This window comes from Euwallacea similis, chromosome 5 (assembly GCF_039881205.1).
Source record: "Euwallacea similis isolate ESF13 chromosome 5, ESF131.1, whole genome shotgun sequence".
Lineage (NCBI taxonomy): Eukaryota > Metazoa > Arthropoda > Insecta > Coleoptera > Curculionidae > Euwallacea > Euwallacea similis.
Window position 1 is genome coordinate 2,362,029 of NC_089613.1, and position 23,375 is coordinate 2,385,403.

At 34.8% G+C, this 23,375-nt stretch overlaps 3 protein-coding genes across 12 annotated transcripts in view; 1 reads left to right on the forward strand and 2 right to left on the reverse strand.

Annotated features, from left to right (window-relative positions):
- Positions 1-23,375, reverse strand: part of nmo (serine/threonine-protein kinase nemo) — a 194,354-nt gene that overhangs the window by 24,682 nt on the left and 146,297 nt on the right. The window lies entirely within an intron of this gene.
- TM9SF2 (transmembrane 9 superfamily protein member 2) lies at positions 249-5,938 on the forward strand. Its single transcript, XM_066390037.1, has 5 exons — positions 249-397; positions 466-659; positions 2,266-2,834; positions 3,717-4,023; positions 4,883-5,938. The coding sequence occupies exons 2-5, from the start codon at positions 534-536 to the stop codon at positions 5,843-5,845; spliced, it is 1,965 nt and encodes a 654-aa protein (XP_066246134.1). The 5' UTR covers positions 249-397; positions 466-533; the 3' UTR covers positions 5,846-5,938.
- The window catches only part of Sarm (sterile alpha and armadillo motif), an 85,902-nt gene continuing 73,260 nt past the window's right edge, over positions 10,734-23,375 (reverse strand). For 7 of the 10 annotated variants that reach the window (XM_066390719.1, XM_066390718.1, XM_066390722.1 and 4 more), the window contains 7 exons: positions 23,015-23,182; positions 16,858-17,103; positions 15,418-16,724; positions 14,547-15,078; positions 14,322-14,488; positions 11,361-11,615; positions 10,747-10,886 (listed from right to left, as the gene is read on the reverse strand). In XM_066390719.1, coding sequence (XP_066246816.1) covers positions 11,408-11,615; positions 14,322-14,488; positions 14,547-15,078; positions 15,418-16,724; positions 16,858-17,103; positions 23,015-23,182 — 2,628 coding nt within the window. In that variant the 3' untranslated portion in view covers positions 10,747-10,886; positions 11,361-11,407. Of the gene's footprint in view, positions 10,887-11,360; positions 11,616-12,420; positions 12,549-12,808; positions 12,914-14,321; positions 14,489-14,546; positions 15,079-15,417; positions 16,725-16,857; positions 17,104-23,014; positions 23,183-23,375 lie in introns of those variants that run through there. The other 3 variants (XM_066390717.1, XR_010752171.1, XM_066390723.1) reach the window with 3 other exon arrangements.

A 23,375-nucleotide genomic window follows, 5' to 3' on the forward strand; every position in this document is an offset into this window, starting at 1 on the left:
TCCTTTTAATTGTTTTATTTCTGTTTCACTGTGCATATTTAATGGTCTGGAAAATGATTAAAGCTGGGTTTCTATTTCCATCAACTGCCTTACACAATATCTAGCAGCTTTGTTGAACTCTCAAATCTTAAGGAAAACACCTGTGTTGAGAAAGAAACTGTAAATACCTGGTTTTTATCTTTCGATAAAACATTAAGTCATGTGTTTACCACGCCATTAGGGTCATTAAAGTCAAACTGTCAAACATTGACATTTTTCTAGTGACATTTAACCTAACCACAATCTTCTCTTCAAATAAGCGAAGTAAATTTTACTAAAAGGTACTATTGAAAATCGTAATTTTACTAGTATTTACACGTCGTTTTACCGAATTTGATAAGACTTTTATCGATAGAAGGTGACGTTTTCCAATATACGTGGTAAATATTAAGTGCCTACCCTCTACGTTTTTCTTTTATACCCTAGGAGGAAGCGAAGTACTACGTTGTGTATGTGGCGAATTCCTATCATTACTAGACATTCACGCCCTAATAATGTGGAGCAGGAACAGCCTCATAGGACTAGTTCTACTTCAAGTTATTTGTATTGAGGCTTTTTATTTGCCAGGATTAGCTCCTGTCAACTATTGTAAAAAAGAAGATGAGCAATCAACATGCAAAGTAAGTTTGTATCAGTAGTCCATCTCTCCATCTGACTACCAGTTTATCAAGAAAATTATTCAGTGAAGAGCTTGCTGAAGCTTGACAGGCAAGTTCTGTTGCTCAATGTTAAATCTATAAGCTTTTAAGAAGATTACTAGGTTTAAATTAGTCAAAACTGTACCAAGTGTTCATTTACTTCAAGTGGAGTAACCTGCCGAGGAAGAACTCTATCATAAATTAAACATAACTTTAAGTTTTTTCTGCAGTAAATAATATATATGATATTTAACATGTTGGTCATAGTAATAAATTCAATGGATGACTTCCAATATATCTTCTAAAGAAAGTGAGGTCAATAGTGAGGTATTATATTAATACCATAAGCAGATGAGAGTAACTGCTACTGTGACATTTACTTTAGCTTATATAAGCCGCAACTGACACCAACATTTCCCAAGTTCAAAGTTAAAAAATAAATCTTTACATCAATTTTATCATTGATTTTTAAACAAATAAACAGGATTGATTTTAAAGAGCCAATTTGGAAGATTTTCCGTCTTCCAAACATATTTTTTTATTTTATGGCCATGGTTGATGTGTTAATATTCAAATATCTATCCAATTCTCACTTTTTTGCAGTAATTTTAAAATATAAAATTCAGACCTTGATTCTGACCGGGTTTGCCCATATAAATGTATTTGCCTGTTTATTGGTAATAGAAAATATCTATACTTATAAGGAAATAGATAATAGCCACTGGCCACCCATATATATTTAAATAAACTGTGGGTTACAGTGTCAGGAAATGGGTAGATTATCTTTTATATTTTTTTCTCTTAGTGGATAAATTCCTAAGTAAGTTATTGTCAATCTTCTAGTTAAAGGATTACTATAGTGGAATTATAGTAGGTACGTATTTCTGATTATCTATGATATCTTTCTATACAGGATGACATGATATACTTTGCAATTAAATTTAGCTGCTTGTTGGTAGACCTTTTTTTAAGCTTAGTAGGCATATCTTAATAAACTCTTAGATCAACTTAATCAACTTGCGGCTTAATGTAGAAATATTAGTATATTATACAGTTCTTTATTTTAAAATTGTTTTGCAAGAATTAAAGGTATAAAACTTGGCAAACATTAATACAGTACTACTAACTTTATACTAATAATTCAATTAAGTAAAAAAACCTGCAAAAATTTGAAATTTGAGTCATAATTCCCCAAAAATTCACCGTTTGTATTTTGTCGTTTAAAGAGTAAGAAATTAATTATTCTGGACAGAAAACCAAGGTCTGGGATTTGATTTAAAGATAATTACTTATAAAATGTTAAAAATCTCAATAAAAAATTGTGCTTTTTAGATAAATGATTATTTTGGATGATATTACCATATTATTTGTTATTTCTAAAGGTCAGAAGTTTTAGGAGAAGATAGTTAACCTGGTTCACATAGATACTTATTTCAATTTGCTAAATTAGAAATCTCATTTGGAGATGTCTTAAACTTCTTCATAAAATTAACTATTTGACCATGACTGCCTCTTAAAACGATTTTTTTATAAGCAAACAATACAGTAAAAATATGCATAAAAGTGTTCTCTACTATTCATTTTTCAGTCTGAAGTGAAGCTCTATGTAAATCGTCTTAATACAGAAGAATCAGTAATACCATACGAGTACAATCACTTTGATTTTTGCATGCCAAATGGAGAATTAAAATCACCAGTCGAAAACTTGGGTCAAGTGGTTTTCGGGGAACGAATCCGCCCTTCGCCATACGAAATTGAGTTTATGAAAAACCAGTCATGTAAAGAAATATGCAAGAAAACCTATGATGGTAATATAAAAGAAGATAACATGCTATTGGCAACTTTACGAAAAGGCATTAGTTTAAACTATAAGCATCACTGGATTGTTGATAACATGCCAGTGACTAGCTGTCTCGATACCAAAGATAATAGAATGTATTGTTCCACTGGTTTTTCAATGGGATGTTACACAAGGAATAAGCGCACAACTTGCATACCAGAAATCGGAGCTACAGATGCTTATTACATTTTCAATCACGTAGATTTGATTATCACTTATCATTCTGGAGCCAAAGAGGAATGGGGCAATAAAATTGGAAACAACGGAGGACGGATCATATCTGTTAAGGTGATACCCAGGAGCATTGATCACAGATCGTAAGTATAATGATAACTGTCATTTAATCGCAGTTATTTATTTATTGAACTATTACGTATTCTGAATAATCCGATATAGAGTGGCAAAGTGTTACCACACATGAATTTCCAAGCAATTTGTTAATTTATCGGTTGCATAAAATTATTGCCCTATAAAATAGTGTATTGCACTACCAATTAGAGTGGGAGTCAATAAGTCTCGATAAGTGAAAATTCCAACCATTGGTTATTACATTCAGCTATTTGTTAAATCATTACTTACAAAAATTTATTGCACTGTAAAAGAACGTGTCTTGGCATTGACTGTAGTGGGAGTCAATATACATCAATGTTTGAAAATTCCAGTAAAATTTTCAGATTGGATGTCTAACCTGCAGAGGCGTACCAGGCAAAATGTTAGTATACTTTACTATGCAAAACTTTACCGGTTAAAAAATTTATTGGTTTGCAGAAGAATGTGTTTTGTCACTTCCATAGGTGGATTCAATAGTCATCAAGTCTGTTAATTTGAATTAATTCTCAGTTTGATTGACTGCGGTTTAGAAATGCAGTAGTATTGTACATATTTTTGCATGCAAATCTGCGTTATGACTATATCATTTATTGTAATTGCTTATTTACGGTAAACAGTAAATAAAAAATAGTATAAATAAGGTTATCGTGTTGAGGTCAAAGGGTTCAAATAGTTTTAAATGCAAATTTAATTTTAATTTATCTCAATTAATTTACCTCATTTTAACAAAAAGTTTTACCTTTAAGTGAATTTTCTGTTTCTTTACGTATAAATTACGTCAAATGCATTTTAGAAATTACTTATTTGAGGAGCACACCAACAACTAGTTTAAAAAGACAGGTTTCCATTTCCAAATTTCAATTTTTTAGTGACTCTTGCAACTCTCACAACAACAACCCGTTGAGTCTTCCATCCAAACCGTTGGAAAAGAATGAAAAATTTGAAATTTCATACACATATACGGTGACTTTCATTCAAAACAACTCGGTAAAATGGTCGTCCAGATGGGACTATATCTTAGAATCCATGCCTTACACAAATATACAGTGGTTCAGCATATTGAATTCTTTGGTAATCGTCCTGTTTTTGTCGGGGATGGTAGCGATGATTCTGTTGAGGACATTGTACAAAGATATAGCCAGATATAATCAGATTGATAACGGTGAAGATGCTCAGGTGAGTAAATTCCGTTTGTCTATACAATTTACAGCGTGTATTATTTAGATATGTCCCCTATTGTTATTTCCGAAACGGATAAATGTACAAAATAGGTTAAAGAGGAAAAAAAGTGTCATTTTGGGAATTTTAAATATGCCGTAAATGATTTTGCCAAATTGTTTTTGGTTATCAAAATTTTATGAAAAATGTAGAATTGGTCAAAATTTGCAATTGAAAGAAAATCCCCTATCCGATAAAAAACAGTTAATACATTTTTTTGTTAGTTTGTCCCTCTTTACAACATGTTGATAACATGAAGAAAGTGCCCTTCCTTAGCCGCACTTGTACATTTACAGGAGATATGTAAGAGTATGTATTCACGCTTATCGGTCTATTATTTGGAACGATATAATCCACCAGGTTTGTTCTCCTTCCCCCTTTTCCCCTCTACCCACCTACTCTGCAAAAAAATGCTTCTATTAACAATAGCTGATTTTCCTTTTTGATAATATTTGATACACGTATGGTCTATGTTTTATTAATAATTCTTGACCTTGATGTTAGTAATCTACCTGTTTGCCGCTTTTGGATCTTTTGGGTCAGCTTTACATTTCACTAAATTTTTTTCATAGCAGATCAAAAGTGCGATATCCGGAGAATTACAGAACTTGCAGGATTAATTTAGTTGTTTCTCCAATCTTTTATCATAGTAAACTCCATATGCGTCTAGTCCCTACATTTCTTGATAAAGTAGTCGGCTTCTATACTTTATTTATTTTTGGACTGCAGTTTGATGTCTAAGGGCTGAAACCTAAAATACTACTTTGAATATTCCTAACAACTTCTAACATAAAAAAAAGTATTCTTTTATTTTCAGGAGGAATTCGGTTGGAAATTGGTCCACGGAGACGTATTCCGACCGCCACGCAAGGGAATGCTCCTTTCTGTGCTCCTAGGATCTGGGGCTCAAGTATTTTGTATGACCTTAGTGACTCTGGCTTTCGCCTGTTTGGGATTCCTCAGCCCTGCCAACCGAGGAGCGCTGATGACTTGCGCAATGGTGTTATATGTGCTATTGGGATCTCCGGCTGGTTACATTTCAGCTCGAATTTACAAAAGTTTCGGTGGGGAAAAATGGAAATCGAACGTATTGCTAACGTCCATGCTGGCTCCCGGAATAGTCTTCGGCCTGTTTTTTATCATGAATTTGGTGTTATGGGCCAAAGGGAGCTCAGCGGCTATTCCGTTCAGCACACTCGTTGGTCTCTTAGCCCTTTGGTTATTAGTTTCTGTGCCTTTAACATTCGTGGGGGCATTTGTCGGATTTAGAAAACGAGCAATTGAACATCCAGTCAGGACTAATCAGATACCCAGACTCATTCCCGAGCAGTCGGTCTATACTCAGCCCCTGCCGGGAATAATCATGGGAGGAGTGTTGCCGTTCGGATGTATCTTCATTCAACTATTTTTCATTCTCAACTCCATCTGGTCTTCTCAAATGTACTACATGTTCGGATTTCTCTTTCTAGTCTTTATCATTTTAGTAATCACCTGCGCAGAAACCACAGTGTTATTGTGCTATTTCCATCTCTGCGCCGAAGACTATCACTGGTGGTGGCGTTCGTATCTAACTTCAGGGTTTACAGCCGTTTATCTGTTTCTGTATTGTTGTCATTATTTCTTCACCAAATTGCAAATCGAGGACGCTGCTTCGGCGTTTTTGTACTTCGGTTATACGTTGATAATGGTGTTTTTGTTTAATTTGCTGACCGGCGCAATTGGTTTCTTTGCCTGCTTTTGGTTCATCAGGAAAATCTACAGCGTAGTGAAGGTGGATTAGGAAGATTTTGTGATAGACAATGAAACAGATTGTGTATTATTTTCATGATTTAGTCGGCCTGATAAACATAATAATAAAAGTTGTGTTAACAGATGTTGTCTTGTACAGGATAAGTTTTTTTAGCAATGCCACGGATGGGGAGCGATAAACTTTTTCTTAATGAATGTATCAAATATGTTCTACTCGGGGGCGCTGTGGAAAAATTTGCGTTAATTTACGTACATGACTTGTAATTATAATTTAATTAATATATTTTTAATATGTAAACAAGTTACGTAACTTCAAAATTAAATTTATAAGGATTTCTAAGGCCTCGCACATATTGTCATTGTTTAAGCGATGTTTTACCGCACGATGCTGTTTGAATTGTCGCTTGAAAGATATTCAAGTGATAGATTTGAAATGTAGCTGTGCATATTACAGAGATGCATCCCTGGATCTATTATGACCAAATTTTTGAACGGAATTGCTGACTAAAGCATCGCATGAGCGGTGCCAATATGAACGAGGGCTAAAGGTTCCGTTAGATATTGAACCAGTGTACAAGCTTGCCCCTTGTAAAATTTATTCAATATATTTTGTTGCATCAACGCCTATGTAATATGTAGCAGTGCACGAATAGGCGTTGAATAAATACTGTTATTTATATGAGGCCAGAGGAAGAAATGGCAAGGAGTTAAGTCTTATGAACGGGTTTGAGGGGTGCGCGAACTGTGGGCATTAGCCATAATGTGAGTATCGTAAAACTCCTAGATTAAATATATTGTCTCCCTACTATGGCTGCTATATAGTATACTGTTGGATATAACCTGCTTTTAATTTTATTATGTAATTGTTGAAAAAACGGTTGAGAAATTTCTTGTCGATGTCTAGTGCACCGATGTTATGTTTTCTGAAAGTAAATAAACAAAATGAAAAGCCTGATTTGGCAACATCTTGTTAATTTATTATATTCAGAAACCATTGGTCCTATTAATCTCCTACTACTGAACGCCATGTATGCATGCACCAAAGTTATCGGGATGCAATGGCGAAGGATGACTTGTGGACTTTCTGATTGTCATATTCACATATTTTGGGAAGTGACGTACCTACTTCTATTTTTCTATAAAACCAGCCAGCATCGGTAAAAATTCATTTATTTAGAGTTTCATCATCATTTTACAATATTTTTATTAACATGAATCATTGAGTGAATTGGAATTTTTATGGACAATCAATTTTTAGTAACAATTCCGGAACTACGGTAGACTTTTAAGACAAAAATGTAAAACCGTTTAAAACTCAGTGGCGCATTTAAATAGAAGAGGCACCGTGCTGCTGACGAATAACAGAGGTACGGGGCTCATGTTTCTTTATGTGATGAACTTTATGAGTGCAGTGGCGATTCCTCGATAGGGTAATTGGTCAGTGGTCTCCAAAAATATTTAAAAAATTAAATTATCTTTTAGTTCACAGATAAAACTAAAGGTGTAATAACATAATCATATTATTGTAATATATTCATATTTTCCAATCGCGTTAAAATACTCTTGTTATAAACCCTATTTAATGGTGACAGTTAGTGCATGGCACGATAGCGGCTGGCAGCCCACATTGACCTTGTGTCTTCCAAAGGAGGAGAACAACTAGTGTTTGCATAAAGGCAAAGGCTTTTCAAATTAAACACTATCTCGGTCAATAGCCACCTCGTCGAGTCGTCTGAGACTGTAGGCACCTCGAGTTTTACAATGAATATTTTTATTTTAATATTAATTTTAGATGTGTATTGTATTTGGAAAGTGACGAGTTTTGTTGTTAAATCGGCCTCTTTCAGAAGCACCTATCGTTCTCCATGGAGTTCCCAACTGAACCGCTTCGTTAGCAGCTTTGACGGCCTTATTTTAAAATTTTCTAACATCGGAATACTGTTGTTTTATTAATTTTAGGGCTAATAGATTAAAATCCTGTTAGCTTTGCCAGGAATATATTTTCCATGAAAACTATGGTTAGTTTGTTTCTATGGAGATTATGCTTCCGGTAGTTATCTAGACCTTGATTTTTTAGCAGTTGTTGTGTTCTTTATTAATATCTTCCTTTGCTGTAAGTAAAACTTTTGCAATAACGTTCTTCATTGCAGGCTGTATGGTGGGGAAAATTTTTCCGAATCCTGAACGGTACCATTCATTGTTTATAAAAGTCTAAGTGTTGGTATAATACATTTTTTATTTATTACTATGGGTGTTAATACGAGACCTTACCTTAGCATACAGAATTTGAGATTCTGTGCCAGTTTAGGTAATTCTGTTATATTCGAAAAGCTCCGGCATTTTACAATTTGTTTTGTCGTAAATTCCTTTTCGCATTAATGATCCGCATTTTATGTTTTTTAACCTCCGTATTTGAACACAAGAAATAGGAGACTGATAAAGGTCATAATATCAATAATTTTATATGTATATACAGGTATCACCAGTTCAAGTTGGAACAAAGGGATTGTGCAAGAGGGTAGTGTCGATCCAGATCTAGTTGGCAGGTCTCTCACCGTTTCAGAATTTTTACTTATTTATAAACTATTGTACATTTCCCCATTATAGCATAACTTAGGTATGTCATTGTTGAATATGATCTGAATTTGCCGATACTTATTTATGATTTTTTGGTGAGTCCAAGACTGAGCCGTCGACACTGGCTGTAGACTCGAAGTCAATCTATGAACGACATGGAACGATTCATTTATTGTTCAAAACCATATCGGAAAATAAATAAATTGACCAGTGCAGGTAAGGCATGTAAGGAATTTCGATTTTAACGCGCGAAGTTGTTTTCGTTTATTTTCATTCATGCTTTTTGCTGTGATATTTTTTAAAATTTCCATCGCCAGGCAGGCAACGACATCGATACTAATCTAAACGTTGAAATGAAGATGCCGGCTGAATTGACTCCGCCCATTTCGTTGGTCTTTATCGGCGGCATATTAAAACTTATGCGAAAAAGATCCCACTTGCACAATTCCTACATTCCAACTTGAACTGGTAATACCTGTATGTGTGCACTAATCATGCACTAATCAATATTTATGCGGTTATCATCCGGCAACGAACAAACTGATATCTTAGAATAATAAATGTGTTCTATTATTCTTTTTATTTCGACTTTTTTAATATGAAACATACTTGCAGGAATGCTCCCTTGGATGTGTAATGCAATGATTTGTGATGATATTCTGCAAAGTAGTGTCTGCCACATTAGCAACCTTGAACTGCGTTTCCTTTTGGATCGGAAAACCACTTTTGTGAACCTGATTCAGATCAGATTTGTGTAATGGCTCCTAATATATATATATATATATATATATATATATATAGCTTTTTTAGTTTGCTCTCATTTGCCCAAAGCCATTGCGGATGGGTTAGATTGAGACACTCTTCAAAAGCTTACAGAAATACCTTCATGAACCCTTTGCGATTTAGAAAAAAAATGTTATTTTAAAATAAGTTTAAGAGTGAATAGTTAAGGTTATCACAGTCTTCAAAACTTTGTATTATCGTTGCAAATTTCCATGTTGATTGTCTAAAACCAGTTTTTTTCTGCAGGTTAGGAAATTATGATGGTCTTCAAGTTTTTATGAAAGGTAAGGCACTTATATTATCATTATTTGTTGAGAGAAAGCAGTGGTACAAGTCTTTTCTTAAAAATAGTTCAGTGATATGGTAATAGGAACGCGTGCAGGTTTATCAGACGAAGAATTTGAGAATAAAAAACTAATTAATTAAAACCCCTCGCTCTTGTTTTTAATAAACTATATTTTGAAATGTAACATAAAATAGAAAAACGATGTAAATCCTATTTACTTACAGCTTAAAGAATAAAATGTTAAATTATAAAACAACACCATTAAAACGGTTACGACAAAAGTAATCTTACATGAAATGATGTCAATTCTGATTTATTTTCAATAACTTGACAAGTTTAGGATACAATTACAAATAACAAAGAATGTAAAAGACAATTTTATGCATTAAAAAATCAAAGGACGCACAATATAAATAAATTATATTCAGTTATTGAAAATAAAAAAGAAATAATTACATAATAATTTTAGCTTTCTTATTCAATTAACGGGGGCAAGCTTTGGTTCTTTGCTTACTTTGAATTTGATAAATCGGATGGACTAAAACTACATAATTTATGTTAAAACACATTGAAATTGATAAACGTAGTTGTCAAATGTATGTACATATTAAAATGCCTCGGTGGGCGTCTCATACAACTACACTTATATCGAAAATACTTTCTTTTCTTTGTTTATTAAGGCTTGTAAGTTGTGAGAACTCACAGGTATTTTAAGGCTCTTTAAAATCACACGTTTTGGTAGCTATACTTAGGTTGTATAAAAAGCACGCAAATTTGTACTAAGTAATTTAGTTGCCATTGATGGGAAAACTAACGAATTATCACTCGCTTTTAAAATACATGGCAAAGACAGTAACAAAACACGACATTCGCCGAATAACAAACAGTCAAGAAAAATTAAAACTACCGTATATAACAAAAATACAGTTTCAAAGGGTTAGGCTGCCATAATGTAGGTACTACTTTCGAATTAGAGATCGAACTTTGTTAACACACCTATCCATAAAGTTCCTTTTCCTTTTAGACTCGCTAGAATTGCTGTTAATTGAACGTATTTCCAGCTCACAATTTTCACTATCCAAAATATCATCAGCGCTATGAGCTTTCACTAGATTGGTGTGCGTGTCAGTCTGTTTGCCACTAAGAGAAACTAAGTTGAAATCGTTGCAGCTTTCCGCTGCATCGGACGGATTTGATACCTCTTCATCAATTACCACAACTGCTAGTTTCGTTTCTGAATCTAAAAGGCCGTCTAAACTACGAGATCTATTGGGAGCGCCTGAAACGGGGATTGAGGCGAGAGTTGAAATTGGGGTAGTGGAACCCCTTCGGGACGGGTACTGGGGAGGCAGGCATCTGTTCGATTTCGGGTTCATAATCCAGTTTCGGGAGGGACTTCCTGCCTTGAAGTACCTGGAATTAGGAACTGAAATGTTACAAATTAGAATTCAAGTCGATTTGTAGTTAAGAGCAAATAAAAACGATTAAAAATTAGCTAAATTCGTTACTCTATCTTCGTGATGTTTCTTAGTTCTTCCTTTAAAATACTCTAATATTTTAGAACTTTTAACATTGTAAACTTTGAAATTTACGTCAAATGCTATCAATCATAACATTTTAAATAGTAATTTTTTGAAGATTCTGTAGGGCTTTTGAAGAGTCAATTTGAAGAAGAAAAATCACCATATTTCGATCACAATTTATCATCTGCCTAGTAATCTACATAGGATCTCCAAACAGAGGAAGTACCAAAGAATCTAATTTGATTAATTCGACGTTAGTAACGTTATTTTTATATTACTCCTATTTATCTGAATCGTCTACTTGTTTTCTACCTGTTTACTTCATTATTATTAAATAATTTCAGCTTTCATGACACTTAAACGGTCTTGATACCTACCTTGGCAAAGGCGTAGGGGTGTTAACCGAGGCTGGGGGACCATCTAGTCAATCTCGAAGTCCCGAATTCCCATTCATCTCCTTATCTGAACTCTTTCCGCTTCCAGAATCATTGCTGTGCATTCTCTGGTAACTGGGAGGCTGTCTTACTAGATTAGGATTGGAGGGGGTGCCAGGAGTCATGTCCGCCTTATTCAGGCCAACTCTTATGAGACTTCCTTCGCTGCTTCGGGCATTTAGTTCACCTCGCATGAACCTGAAAACAGAAAATATGGATTTGGTCCAATTGGAACTGACTGCGAACAAGCAAAATATCAAATCGAAGCGGAAACATTTCAGTTTTTTATGATCGTCCAATTTCTGGTAAGTAACATATTTTGACTACAACATGATAACATTTATGTATTAACTTTTACCCTGTGTCAAGAAAGGGGCATTTCTTAGTATTGGTTAAGGTGTAGGAAATATCATTAATTATTTTACCTCCACCTAAAACCAAAAGTCACCAAATAGGGGCATGACACATTATGTCTAAAAAAATTTGTTAATTTCTTTGATAGTGTGTATCTTCAATTTTGTACGTTAATCGAACGAGGCTGGACTTAGCTCGTATATCTCCAAAATCCATTATAAAAAAGTGTCCTTAATAATGTGTTATGTCCATAAAAATGCTGTCAAGTATATAAAATATTAATATGCGTATTCTAATATTAAATGCGGTTATATTAGTTTGAGAATGCGTTAGTTGACGAACACAGTTAAAAACACACGAATAAATTCTAACCACTTTCATACCATCCACAACTTGGGTACGATTCAAATATATTTTTGATACCGACACAAACATTTTTATTCCTTGAAACAGTATTACAGGTGCATTTTTGAATGATGGTGATAACTGAATAAAATCTTACCTCAACCGATATTTGTGCAGCATGCAAGAATAGAATGTGTGAGATTTGCTTTAGAGGTTGCTACAGCACATATGGCTCCCTATTTATTTTTTGGCATAATGAGGTGTTTTTTTTTTAACGTTTTTCAAGTAAATCATGTGTACTCACGTTTAACTGAGCGACGGAATATTGTGTTATCGATTTGTTAATTAACTAATGAACGGATGGCTTTCATGCCATTTTTGTGCAATTGTATGGTGAATCAATATCTCCTTTTCAGATTTCGTCGGATTCTTCTACAAAATTGAAACAGGCGGTATTAAACGCGAATTATTAGGTTTACTAGTAAAAAAAAAAAATTGATTTTATGAAAAATAATATTTTTTTTAGAAGTTCATTTATCATATTTGAGATAATAAAATATGTGTATTTTATCACTTCATCATCAAATTATTTTTTTCCGCACGTTTCTACTGAAATTCTCAACCGTTCTCTTTAAATCTCGTTTTTTACATTCGAAACAACGTTACTCTGCCATCACCAAAAACCTCTATTTCAAAATTCATTATAACATGCATTTTTAAATCCATATTATACAACATCTCTACTAAGATTTATTAGGCAAGTTTCACTGCTTGTTAGGGCTGTGCCATTCAGAAACCTGAAAATTACCACAGAAGAAACATCAATTAGAAAATCGCATCGTATTGCTGTGAGTTTGTTGTTATAGTCTTAAATTTACTATTATTTAATGTTGTTTGAAAGAGTATAAAAATGTTATTTACAATTTTTGTGTGTTTTGCAATTAGCATTTTTTTCCTTAACTTCAGGTGTTTAACAAAAAATAAAATCATTTCGATGCGTATGAACGTAGAAATTTCTGCACATATTAAATAATTAATCCCAACTCTCAAAAGCTTTTTAGTTCTTTTAAAAATATTATCAAAACTTCTTCATCACGAGATACAAGGGTTGTTCAAAATTAATGTATAAAATTTTCAGTTTTGGCATATCATATTTGAAATTGATTTATAGCTAGGTAAACAAACCTTTCAAGAAGATTGAAATTTTTTGAAGATTTAAAGTATTTTTAAGTACTTATATTGGATGAGCCTTTTGTGTAAGATCGGCAGATATCTGTTATAGCATTAGAGATAGAGAAAAAATTAAATATTAAACCTGTAGAAACAAGGACTGCGCATATTCTAAATTACAGAATAATATACAGGATGGGTATATCTATATCGTGAAAACTTTGGAAATTCCTCTAGGTATATTTTCAAAAAAATCTTAATTTTGAGACTCCCAAAAGATGTTAGGGGTATTGAAGCAGATATTTTCAGTAAACTTTTATTCATAACATATTCGGAAACTACTACTTGTACCCGTTCGAAATTCAAATCTTCATCATGCAATTTTGTCACAGCACTAAACTGACATTGTAATAATTCATTTCGAGCGAGTGTAGGTGAAAAATTCAGAGTTCGGCGCCAGTTTACCTTAAAGGTATCAAATTGTAACTTGGCATTGCCAATATTGAGTGCAAAAATTTCGAACTCTGAAAGATCGCACTAGCATCTTCTAACATGGTACTTTGTTTCATCTCAATGGAAAACGAGAAGCCGGAAACAAGAAAAGATGCTAGACACTACAAAAATTCGCACTTATTGCGCACTAGTGCAGGAGCTTGAATACTCTATAAAAAATTTAAGCATTAAACTGAAGAATAATATATTAAGTTTCATTTTTTACTCATCAAACAACTAAAAATGAGTTTTCTCCGCTTGAGATATGAATATTTTAGGCGCCGAATAATTGATTTTTTGTAGATTATGGCAAAGTAAAATATTGATGAATTTCGGTAATATTGCGTCTAACATTGCAGCCAAAAAAGTTTAGTCCTGGTATAGAAAATACGAATTTTATGCATTAATGTCCAACAACCCTGTGCATTAACCACCCTGCGACCGATCTAAACACACTACAATTAGCGTTAATTCCGATTAGCAACTAGTCTATAAAAAATTCTATAAAATGCAGCATAAATGTTAATTTAAAAATGTACAAACCTCTCGAGTTTGTCCACACAAGCATCTTGATAATCGTGAATCCACCGTACAGCATTGAAATGGCACACTTGTCTCATGTCTTCGGGGAGTTCGTCCGGTTCGGGGAATGTAAAATTGTCAATGATAGGGATTATGTTACAATTTGCAGACAGAGCTGCCACTATTTCCTGGAACAATTTATCACTATAAGTAAACCCAATGACATAAACCACAACTGAAACTCACCCTATGTACCCAGTCTTTTTTCTCATGGTCGTGCTTGCACCTTTCCAAAGCCATCGGCGTCAACACCAGCAAAAAATGCTTGGCCTTATGAATGCTCTGCAGTAAATTGTTGTCAAATTTGCCCGCTTCAAGTCTCTCCACATCAATGAATACACTAAAACCTCGCAGCTGCAGATGAACCTTCAGCAAACTGGCCAGTTGCGAACCATTCGATCGCCTATAGCTGACGAAGACGTCCAGGGACTTGTCTGGACTCTCGTCATTCATTTCGCTGCTTATCCTGTTCTCTAGCTGCCTGATTCCCTCCATTATTCTAAATCTGTGGATGGAATTCTTGATGCCACACTCATGCAACAATTGGTCTTCGGAGATGTTCCTCAGGGCGTCTTTGGTTTCCACTCCGGCATTCAAAACGCTGTAGGTGTACGTGGAAAATTCAGGACCCAGTGATTGAAGGAAGTTGTTGATGTTGGCTGTGTCTCGGGATGTGTAATCGGCCATTCGTTTTAATTTCTGGAGTTCTCTGGTAAATCTGAAAGCAAAAAAGAGATACATTTAGAATGAGTAGTTGTTAGTGAAAAAGTACAGTGAAAAATCAAGGGCTACTTTATGCGCCGTGTCAAAGAGGGGGATATTGTAGAGAAGCTAAAATATGCAGATTAAGAAGACTCTTTGTGTCTCCTTGCATCTCAGAGGCGTACTATTTCTTGAAAGGGTCAATTGTCAATTTATTTAATTATTTGTATATGTTTATGAATGAGATTTTTAGTACTTAGATTAATTTCCGATGCTAAAAAGATGTAGGTATATTTAATACTTGACACCAAAGTGTGAGTATAGCCGAAACGTACAATAGTAGTTTCCCACTGACCTTTTCCTTTTAATTCCATTCGTCAGTCCAATGTCTTCTCTCAAGTTATCCTCTGTAAGTTGCAGCAACAGATCCCCATCCACTCTGCTTTCCACGAAGCTAGGCGCAATCTCCAAAAATCCGATTTGCTTCACCCACTCTTCCACGTCTTCACACGACCACAATGGTACTTGCTGGCTGAGTTTGTGCGGTACCTCTTCTCCTATTAACCTCAAAGCCTGTGCTGCGTATTTGGAGGCAACAGCATTGGGGCAACTAGCCACTTTCTTCAAAGCCTCTGTGGCTCCAATTTCTTGGAAAATATTAGTATTGCCTTGTTGCTTCTTGATTCCCGCCTCCATGCAAAAGTGGAAAGCTGCTAGATTCCTCGCTTCCTCTCGTTTTGAGCTTAAGACTGGTACTAGATGCTTTAGCCAGGTTTTACTTTGTCCGTGGGCATGTGCGAGATTAGATTTGGCAAATTCAGAAGGGTTGTGCGTAGTAACGAAAGGCTCTACTAAATCTAAGGTACCGGACTGGATTACTTCAGATTCGATTTCGGCGTTAGCTACTAGAACTGTGATAGCCAGGCAGGCGTAATACTTGATATTATCGTCATTGTGGAAAGCAAGTGGGAACAGCCACATGGGTACTTTGCGTTTGATCATAGCCTCCTGGTTTTCAGCCCCACCGTATAGACTTAAGTTGGCTAAAGCTCCGGCACAGTGACGCAGGGTCTCAACATCGCTTTTTCTGCATTCGAACAGCAGAGCATCCAATCCTCCCAATCGAACTACATCACTACAAGTTTCCTCACTGTGTTTGAATAGATGCTCGAGAATGCCAGTTCCCACCCTCGAATGTTCCACAGAATTCGTATGTTTTGTGCAGTAACAGGCGACGTTTACTACTTTGTCCAGGCCGTTCTCCACTACATGTCCACGATTTTCAGTTGTAAGGCACTGCTCCAGAAGCTTTGCACTATTAAATTGCAAATCCTCTTCAGACTTTGTGCAGTTATTCATAAGGATGTCTAAGCCCCCGCATTTCCTTAAGGTGTTGCATAAAGAGTATCCCAATTCGTGTCCAAACGTCGGCACTGCCCACGCTTTGCGGACAACATCATTCATTTTACTGAGGATTTGAGGTATTTTGCCGTTTTGTTCTTGCTTCTGGATGTATTTAATTGAGTTATCCAGATAGGCGGTATATTTGTCTATTGCCCTCTGTATGTCACTGTGTTGGGATGATGCCGAGAGTTGATCCAGGTCATCGAATGAGGTGGACAGAAGTTGTTCTTCTGGATTGCCATTCATCAGTCCATGCAACTGAAAAAGTAAACTATTGTCAGCCATTTAAACAACTAGATTGAATGAGTTTTTCTTCGATCTTTATCGTCAATGTAACATAGACGACGAAGTAACTAACCATTTTAGTAATTTTTAAATTTTAAATTCTCACCTGAGAAATCATCTTGGCATCCGAAGCTTTAATTAGTCCTTTACTAGTGGTGATGGTCTCCCTGGTCGAAGACCGATTGTGCTCTTTGTTGTAAACTCCACCAGCTGTTACTTTTTGAAGTCGTTCTTGAGATTCTGTGGCAGATTGTTCAGTACTAAAGGTTTCGCTCTTCAGTGTCATGTTAGTGTGAGCTAAATTTTTGGATTCTTGCTGGCTTACATCCCCTGATGTTATACTTCTGGCTTCCTAAAACAAAACAAAATTAAAAGGTATAGCTAGTCAAATAATTTCTCATTATGCTACTTAATGCAAATAATACGCTATTATTTACATACGTTACACAATCGAGATGATAATTCGAACTGTAATTTTCTTTGTTAATGAATTTCCATATTCAGTGATAATTGTACGTAGAATTAAGCTTATCCATCACTGTCGGTGACATAATTTTGTAATAATCTTAAATCTTTTCTGTGCACTCATCAAGTGAAACAATCACATATCTCCTTGTTATGAGGCAAATCAAAGTGTATCTAAAGCATACATGATTTTGTGACTATTCACATCCGTTTTTAGCAATCAAAGTTCCATCCACATAATCACTGTAGGTAGGTACATTAGAGAGCTTTTGACCCTAACATCAAATCGAATTTTCATGATAGTGACGTAATACTAGTGAATTTCCCATGAAACCTACCATCTCTGACGCACCTTTAAGAACTTATTTTATGCATGGATATGTGTATTATTGTTATAATATTGGACTGTTGCCCGCTGGCACAGTCTAATGTTAACACGCCTATTTATCAGTGGATTCTGATATCACCTATTTTTTTACGTATTCTAGAAGAAACTAGGCGCTAACGAATGCAGCTTTTTTTGGAAATAGTCAATTAATTGAACAGCCATGAAATATATTAAAAGCTTATACTCGTGGATGTAGGCGAGTGCATTAGTGCGGTGAGAATCTGTTTTACACAGCTTTATGGGAAACCCCTTAGAAATTAAACAGTAAAATGATTATTTACTGAATATTTACGTGTTTAGGTGTAGCCAACCGTATGTTCAACCTTGGTGGAGTGTTGATTTTGGAAATTAAAACCGGCACTGGGTCTTCATTAAAATCCATACTTTTAAACGCTCCCGTCTTTACCGGCCACGGTGCGGACATGTTTGCACTCAGAGACATGGGTAGAAATATTTCGATCCTCGGACACTCACAATAAGCCAAAACATTCACCGAATAATTATAGACCAGTGGTACTTAGCTCGGTAAAGGCAATTAGAATCGTTCCTGACGATTTTATTAGCGATCAAGCACTCAACTGACTCAAAAATATTCGGGAGGAAATTTCTTTGGTCAAATCTGGATCAAAGCCAAATGCGTTGTCAACTAATGGATTTCACTGCATTTGCGTAACTTTTGTATTGGGGACTTTTGTCACGTGCGAACAATAAACGTGTGAACCTAAATGACAATACAGTGTGAAGAATACATATGCTTATTTGCAGAACAGAGATAGTTTTATTATTACTTACCGGAAAAAAGGTAGTACTGACCGACTAGTTAAACCTTAGTCTACAATATCTTGGATTTCGATGTTTATTACTTACATCCAATAAAAGCATCCATAAAAGATATTTTATTTTTGATGGGAGATTTTAGTTCCAAACGTATACAAAATTTATCGAATCTGAGTGGATCTAACATTGAACCAAAGTGTCAATAAGTAACGAGTAGAGAATATTTTATCACTAGACTCGAGATATGAATGAAATTTGATGAAAATGAATGAAAGAGTTTCTAATTACCAAGGTCCAGGTAGAGGACACCTTTTTCCCACGGTTTGTTAGGGGGGTAATAATAGACTGACAGGCCACTAGGAGTGGGACTAACCGGTTTTTGTTCCACAAACTCTTCTTATTTCAAGTTAGTTCGTGCTCGTTATTGCTAATGACCGTCGCTTTCCTCATAAATAAGCCAAAATTCTCATTCGAATGAATTTTTCATTGTCAACACTTCTGAGGAACTGTAAAAATACATGACTAGAAACAGGTGGCCAGATATGAAACACCACAAATCTAAGATTAATTTTTCTGTACAGGTACGACATCAATTATTTTATATAAGTTCATATATGTCTGTACTTTAATGACAATAATAAATATTCATGGAGAACGGCGCCACGAAACGATTAATCTTAATATTACCATTGTGAAGGCATATGGCAAATAGAGGTGAACCACAAATATCATTGAACAAAGGGTCACCTTTTTTTCATAAAAATTACGTAGGTACCTATAATACACAACGGGCATATTTTCGAGAAATGTGGGGAAGCGTGGCTAATACAAGCGAAGCTATAAGGTCATCGATTATTGAACGAACCTGAATTCTAGCTTTGATCCAGTTATACATGCCCCTTCTTGGCGAAAAAGCCCGTATTCTCCCGGGAACATGTTGAATGCCCGTTGCAAGGTGATTTCCCTGTTTACTCAGCGATAATAGCTCAACACCATCTCTGATTATGTTAAAAGCAGCGAGTCGCATAGCGTGTCAAATGACGACTAGGTCTTTGTTGGCGTTGCTGTCGCGGAGCAATACTCAGCTATCGATTTTCCTAGCTACAGTTTTGTCCTATTTCTAGACTCTACATAGAAGTCTCGCTTCTGGAAAATTTTCTCCCACTTTTTTTATATATATAACTTGCGCACAATTTAACTATAATTAAGAACGTGGGTAATTATAGTGCATAATTGGATGATAGTTCAAACATTTATATTGTTTACACAGACGTTGTTGCTAAATACCTGATAATTACAATAGAATAATTAAATGGGAAGATGTAGTTAGAATTATCATTTTAATGTTATGCAGAGAAATTTTCTGAAAAGTGAAAAATATTGGCCATTATATCAAAGGTTTCCAATAATCATCACATGGGTCACAGACATTTTATTTACTATTTGACATTATTATCTTTAGGGTCAAAATAGTTTTGTGGTTTAATAAGTAGACAATTAAAACAATTATTTTAGTGCCTTTACTATTATTAACATCGGCAATAGGACGCACCTCAAAAAGACCTTTTAGGTGTATGATATGGTGTCTGGCCGTGTGAGTGCGATCGATGTAATAGCCCAGAGTTGGTTTAGGGAGAATCATAAACTTAAAAAAAAAACAGTAATTTCTTGACAATGGTGAATATGGTTTTTACCTAAGATGAAAAGAACTTTCAAGAGGTGGCGCCGCTTATCGAACCTCTGTTGAGTAAGCAAATACAGCTATGAGCGACACCTATCGCAACGCGCTTTTAATTAATTTTTATTAGTGTCTGTCTTGAAGATTTTTTGAGCTCTTTTAGAGTATATTAATTGTATTGCCAAGCTTAATTTCCACATATTAATGATGTAAAACGTGTTTAATGATGATATTTACGATTTAAACGGTTTTGTCTTATTTTCTGGGATAAAATGGTCTGATACAAGAACACTAAAACTGGTCTCAGAAACAAGAAATTTTTTCTTTCTGAGACGACTTGTGTCCAATTTCGATGGTTATATCTGCCGTCCAAAATTGGGAAAACGAATCGGAAAAAATAAAACAAACATTATTCAAATATCGCAGTTATGGCGTGGCAAACAACATGCAATAAAGACAAATCCTCTAAATCACGCCATGTTAGGCGTTATGTTGTCGGGTCAGGGCCACAACTTTATAAATGATTATGTATTCACCGCCTACACAACATGAGCCTTTGCTTATAGGCTAACAGGTATTTGCTTCAATTCACTGTTGCATCTAAACCCTTACTGCATCAGTCTATTAAGTTATAGTTCATAGGAAGAAAGACGGTAAAAAACTGTTTTAAAAACTTTTATTTAATAGTTCCTGTCTAAATAGAATTTTAATACAATTTCCATTATCCAAATTATAATAAAGGTTCACTCTAAAATTTCCTAGAATTACGTGTGCGTTTACTATTTGATCCTTGACCTAAAGGTAGTATTTTCATTAATTAATGCGAAAAGTTTGCAGGGACGTATTGAGGAGGAATACACTGTTTGTACCAATTACAACTAAAACGCCATTTTTTGGGCATTCCGAGTAATTTATTCTGACGCCAATTAATGATGTGTAATGTAACATTAATTCCACTCACATTAAGTTTTCAGTCTTCTAACATAGAGACGATTTATTAAAACTCTAGCTTTGCCTTTGAAAAAAGGAAACATGTAGACGTGAAAATGATTTTTACTCTAGCGGTGCCATATTGGACATGCATAATTTAAGTTACAATAGTTGCTATGTAAAAATTAACCTTGGCGTTAACAGATTTCGTTTATTGCTAATTAATAGACTATGAATTAATTTTTGACATGATCTCAATCACCATCCTAACATTCAATGTACTGAGAGTACTTAGAACTCGGGAAATTAGATTACCAAGAACTTTCTAAACTACCTTTTTTAGGAGGCAGTTTCAAGGTTCAGGATCTCTTCAGGCAAATTTGGCTTAGTTTAGGTTGGGAGACATCGATGGAAATAGGAAAAACTATTCCAAATTCCTCAAAAGTATTTTTATTAAGAAGGGAAAATTAACTAAACAAATAACTAAGTTTAATATAATTTAGGGTGAATTTCGAGGGATTCAATATCTTAAGATAAATTCAGATTAAATTGAAATACGTCAAAAATAAGATTTTTAATCAAAGTTGATGTTATATGTTACGAATTAATTTCGGGTTTGAATGTAAACTGATGTTATACTAAAGTAAATTTTATTACTCTGAAATCAGGTTAATTCAGATTTTGAAGAAAAAAAAAATGAAAATGTGCCAACAGAGTGGTTGAAGGGGAAAGGAAGCAGGATAGCCTTGAATGGCAAATAGGGTTCAGAATGGTTCATTTATGACGATTGTCTTTCCATTGTATTTGAATTTGTTGCAGTGTTTCAGTTATTCTCGTTATGTGTATGCGTTCGTACAGTAATTAGTTGGATGGATTGTGTAGCGGATTATTGGGATACCTTATCTTTGTAATCAGTCTTGATGTAATCTCTTCCGTTGTTTGTACGTATTGTTACGTTTTTTCCGTTTTTTTTTGCCTCAGCATATATCCGTTGCGTAACAACGGTCTACAGGTTGACTTTTTGATATTTTTGTTTTGGGAAATTTAATGAGTTTTACTCCATATGATCAGTGGCGTCAGTTGAATATGGCCGTGTTTAGAAAAAAGGTTGGTCATTCTTGATAAACAAAACGTTACAGAACAAAATTAAGATTATCATGTTGAAAAGCGTAATTTCGGTTTTTAAGAAATAACTGAAAAAACAAAAATGTCTTTGTAGATCTGTTCGAACTGTAAAATTACTTCCTTGAGTGTCCAACTTTTCTTTAATTTAACTAAGTCCCTATTTATTATTTGTTTCAGACATCTCCATGCTGGACATCCTTGCTTTGGACACAGTATATGGAAACAACCGCTTGAGGTTATTGGGAAGTATTATCTCGTCAATTTGTCGTGAAATTTGCAACTTTAAACTTAGTTACTACTAGCGAAATGCTAAAAAGTACATGAGTGGTAAGAGAGCACTCGTGTTGCAAAATTTCGTTATCTTAGATCGACTGAACCTAATCTTACCTATGCAAATCCATTTAGCACATCAAATAAACATCACCAACCGATATTTCCAGATCCCATAACGACTTTTCGCATTGAAAAATTTGCCGAAAAGACTGTTAAAATATTTCTTTGGAGGAATTTGCGCCGGGGCAGACCCGCTCTAACTGCGTACGTTTTAAAAAATTACAAATAATATGTACGAGCACGTATTGAGATGATGCCTCGTTCTAATGGGATAATAATAATTAATAAATCGTGATATTTCAATTTTTTTTGTCAACACTATGATGTAAAGCGGACGATATTAATAAACTTGCGTCCTTGGCTTAAACACCATATGAACAGATAACATTGTTAACAAAACGTAATGGATGTATCTTAATTTATACTTAATTATCAACGGTGAAACTATAGTTGTTTATTTCACCTCATAATATTCCGAAGGATTACAGTTATATACTGTGTATTATGTTGAATTATAGATGATTATAATATTTTCCTAAATACCCAATTTAAAAGCTTTAAACTTACCTTTGCTTTGATTTGGCGTTTTTCGGCAGAAATCCCGTCCATTTCCAATCGGGCTGTATGGGCTGCTGCGGCCTTCCTTTCCTCAAATGTCATATCTCCGGTTTGTAGTTTTTTCGATTGAGCCATATTTGCACTCTCCTTTTCGGCTGTAAGGCCATCTTGAATAACCTGAAGGTTATGATTCATTAGTCCTAGACAACAAAACGATTGGGCTGGAAAATGTGGACTGACCAGGTCTTTTATGGAAACTATGGAAAAGAATTGTTCGCTAATGATACCCATGACACTTTCTTCGATATACTGTTTGGTTTCATAATTTATCCAGCAAATATATAAGCTTATTCATGAATAGTTTATTTAA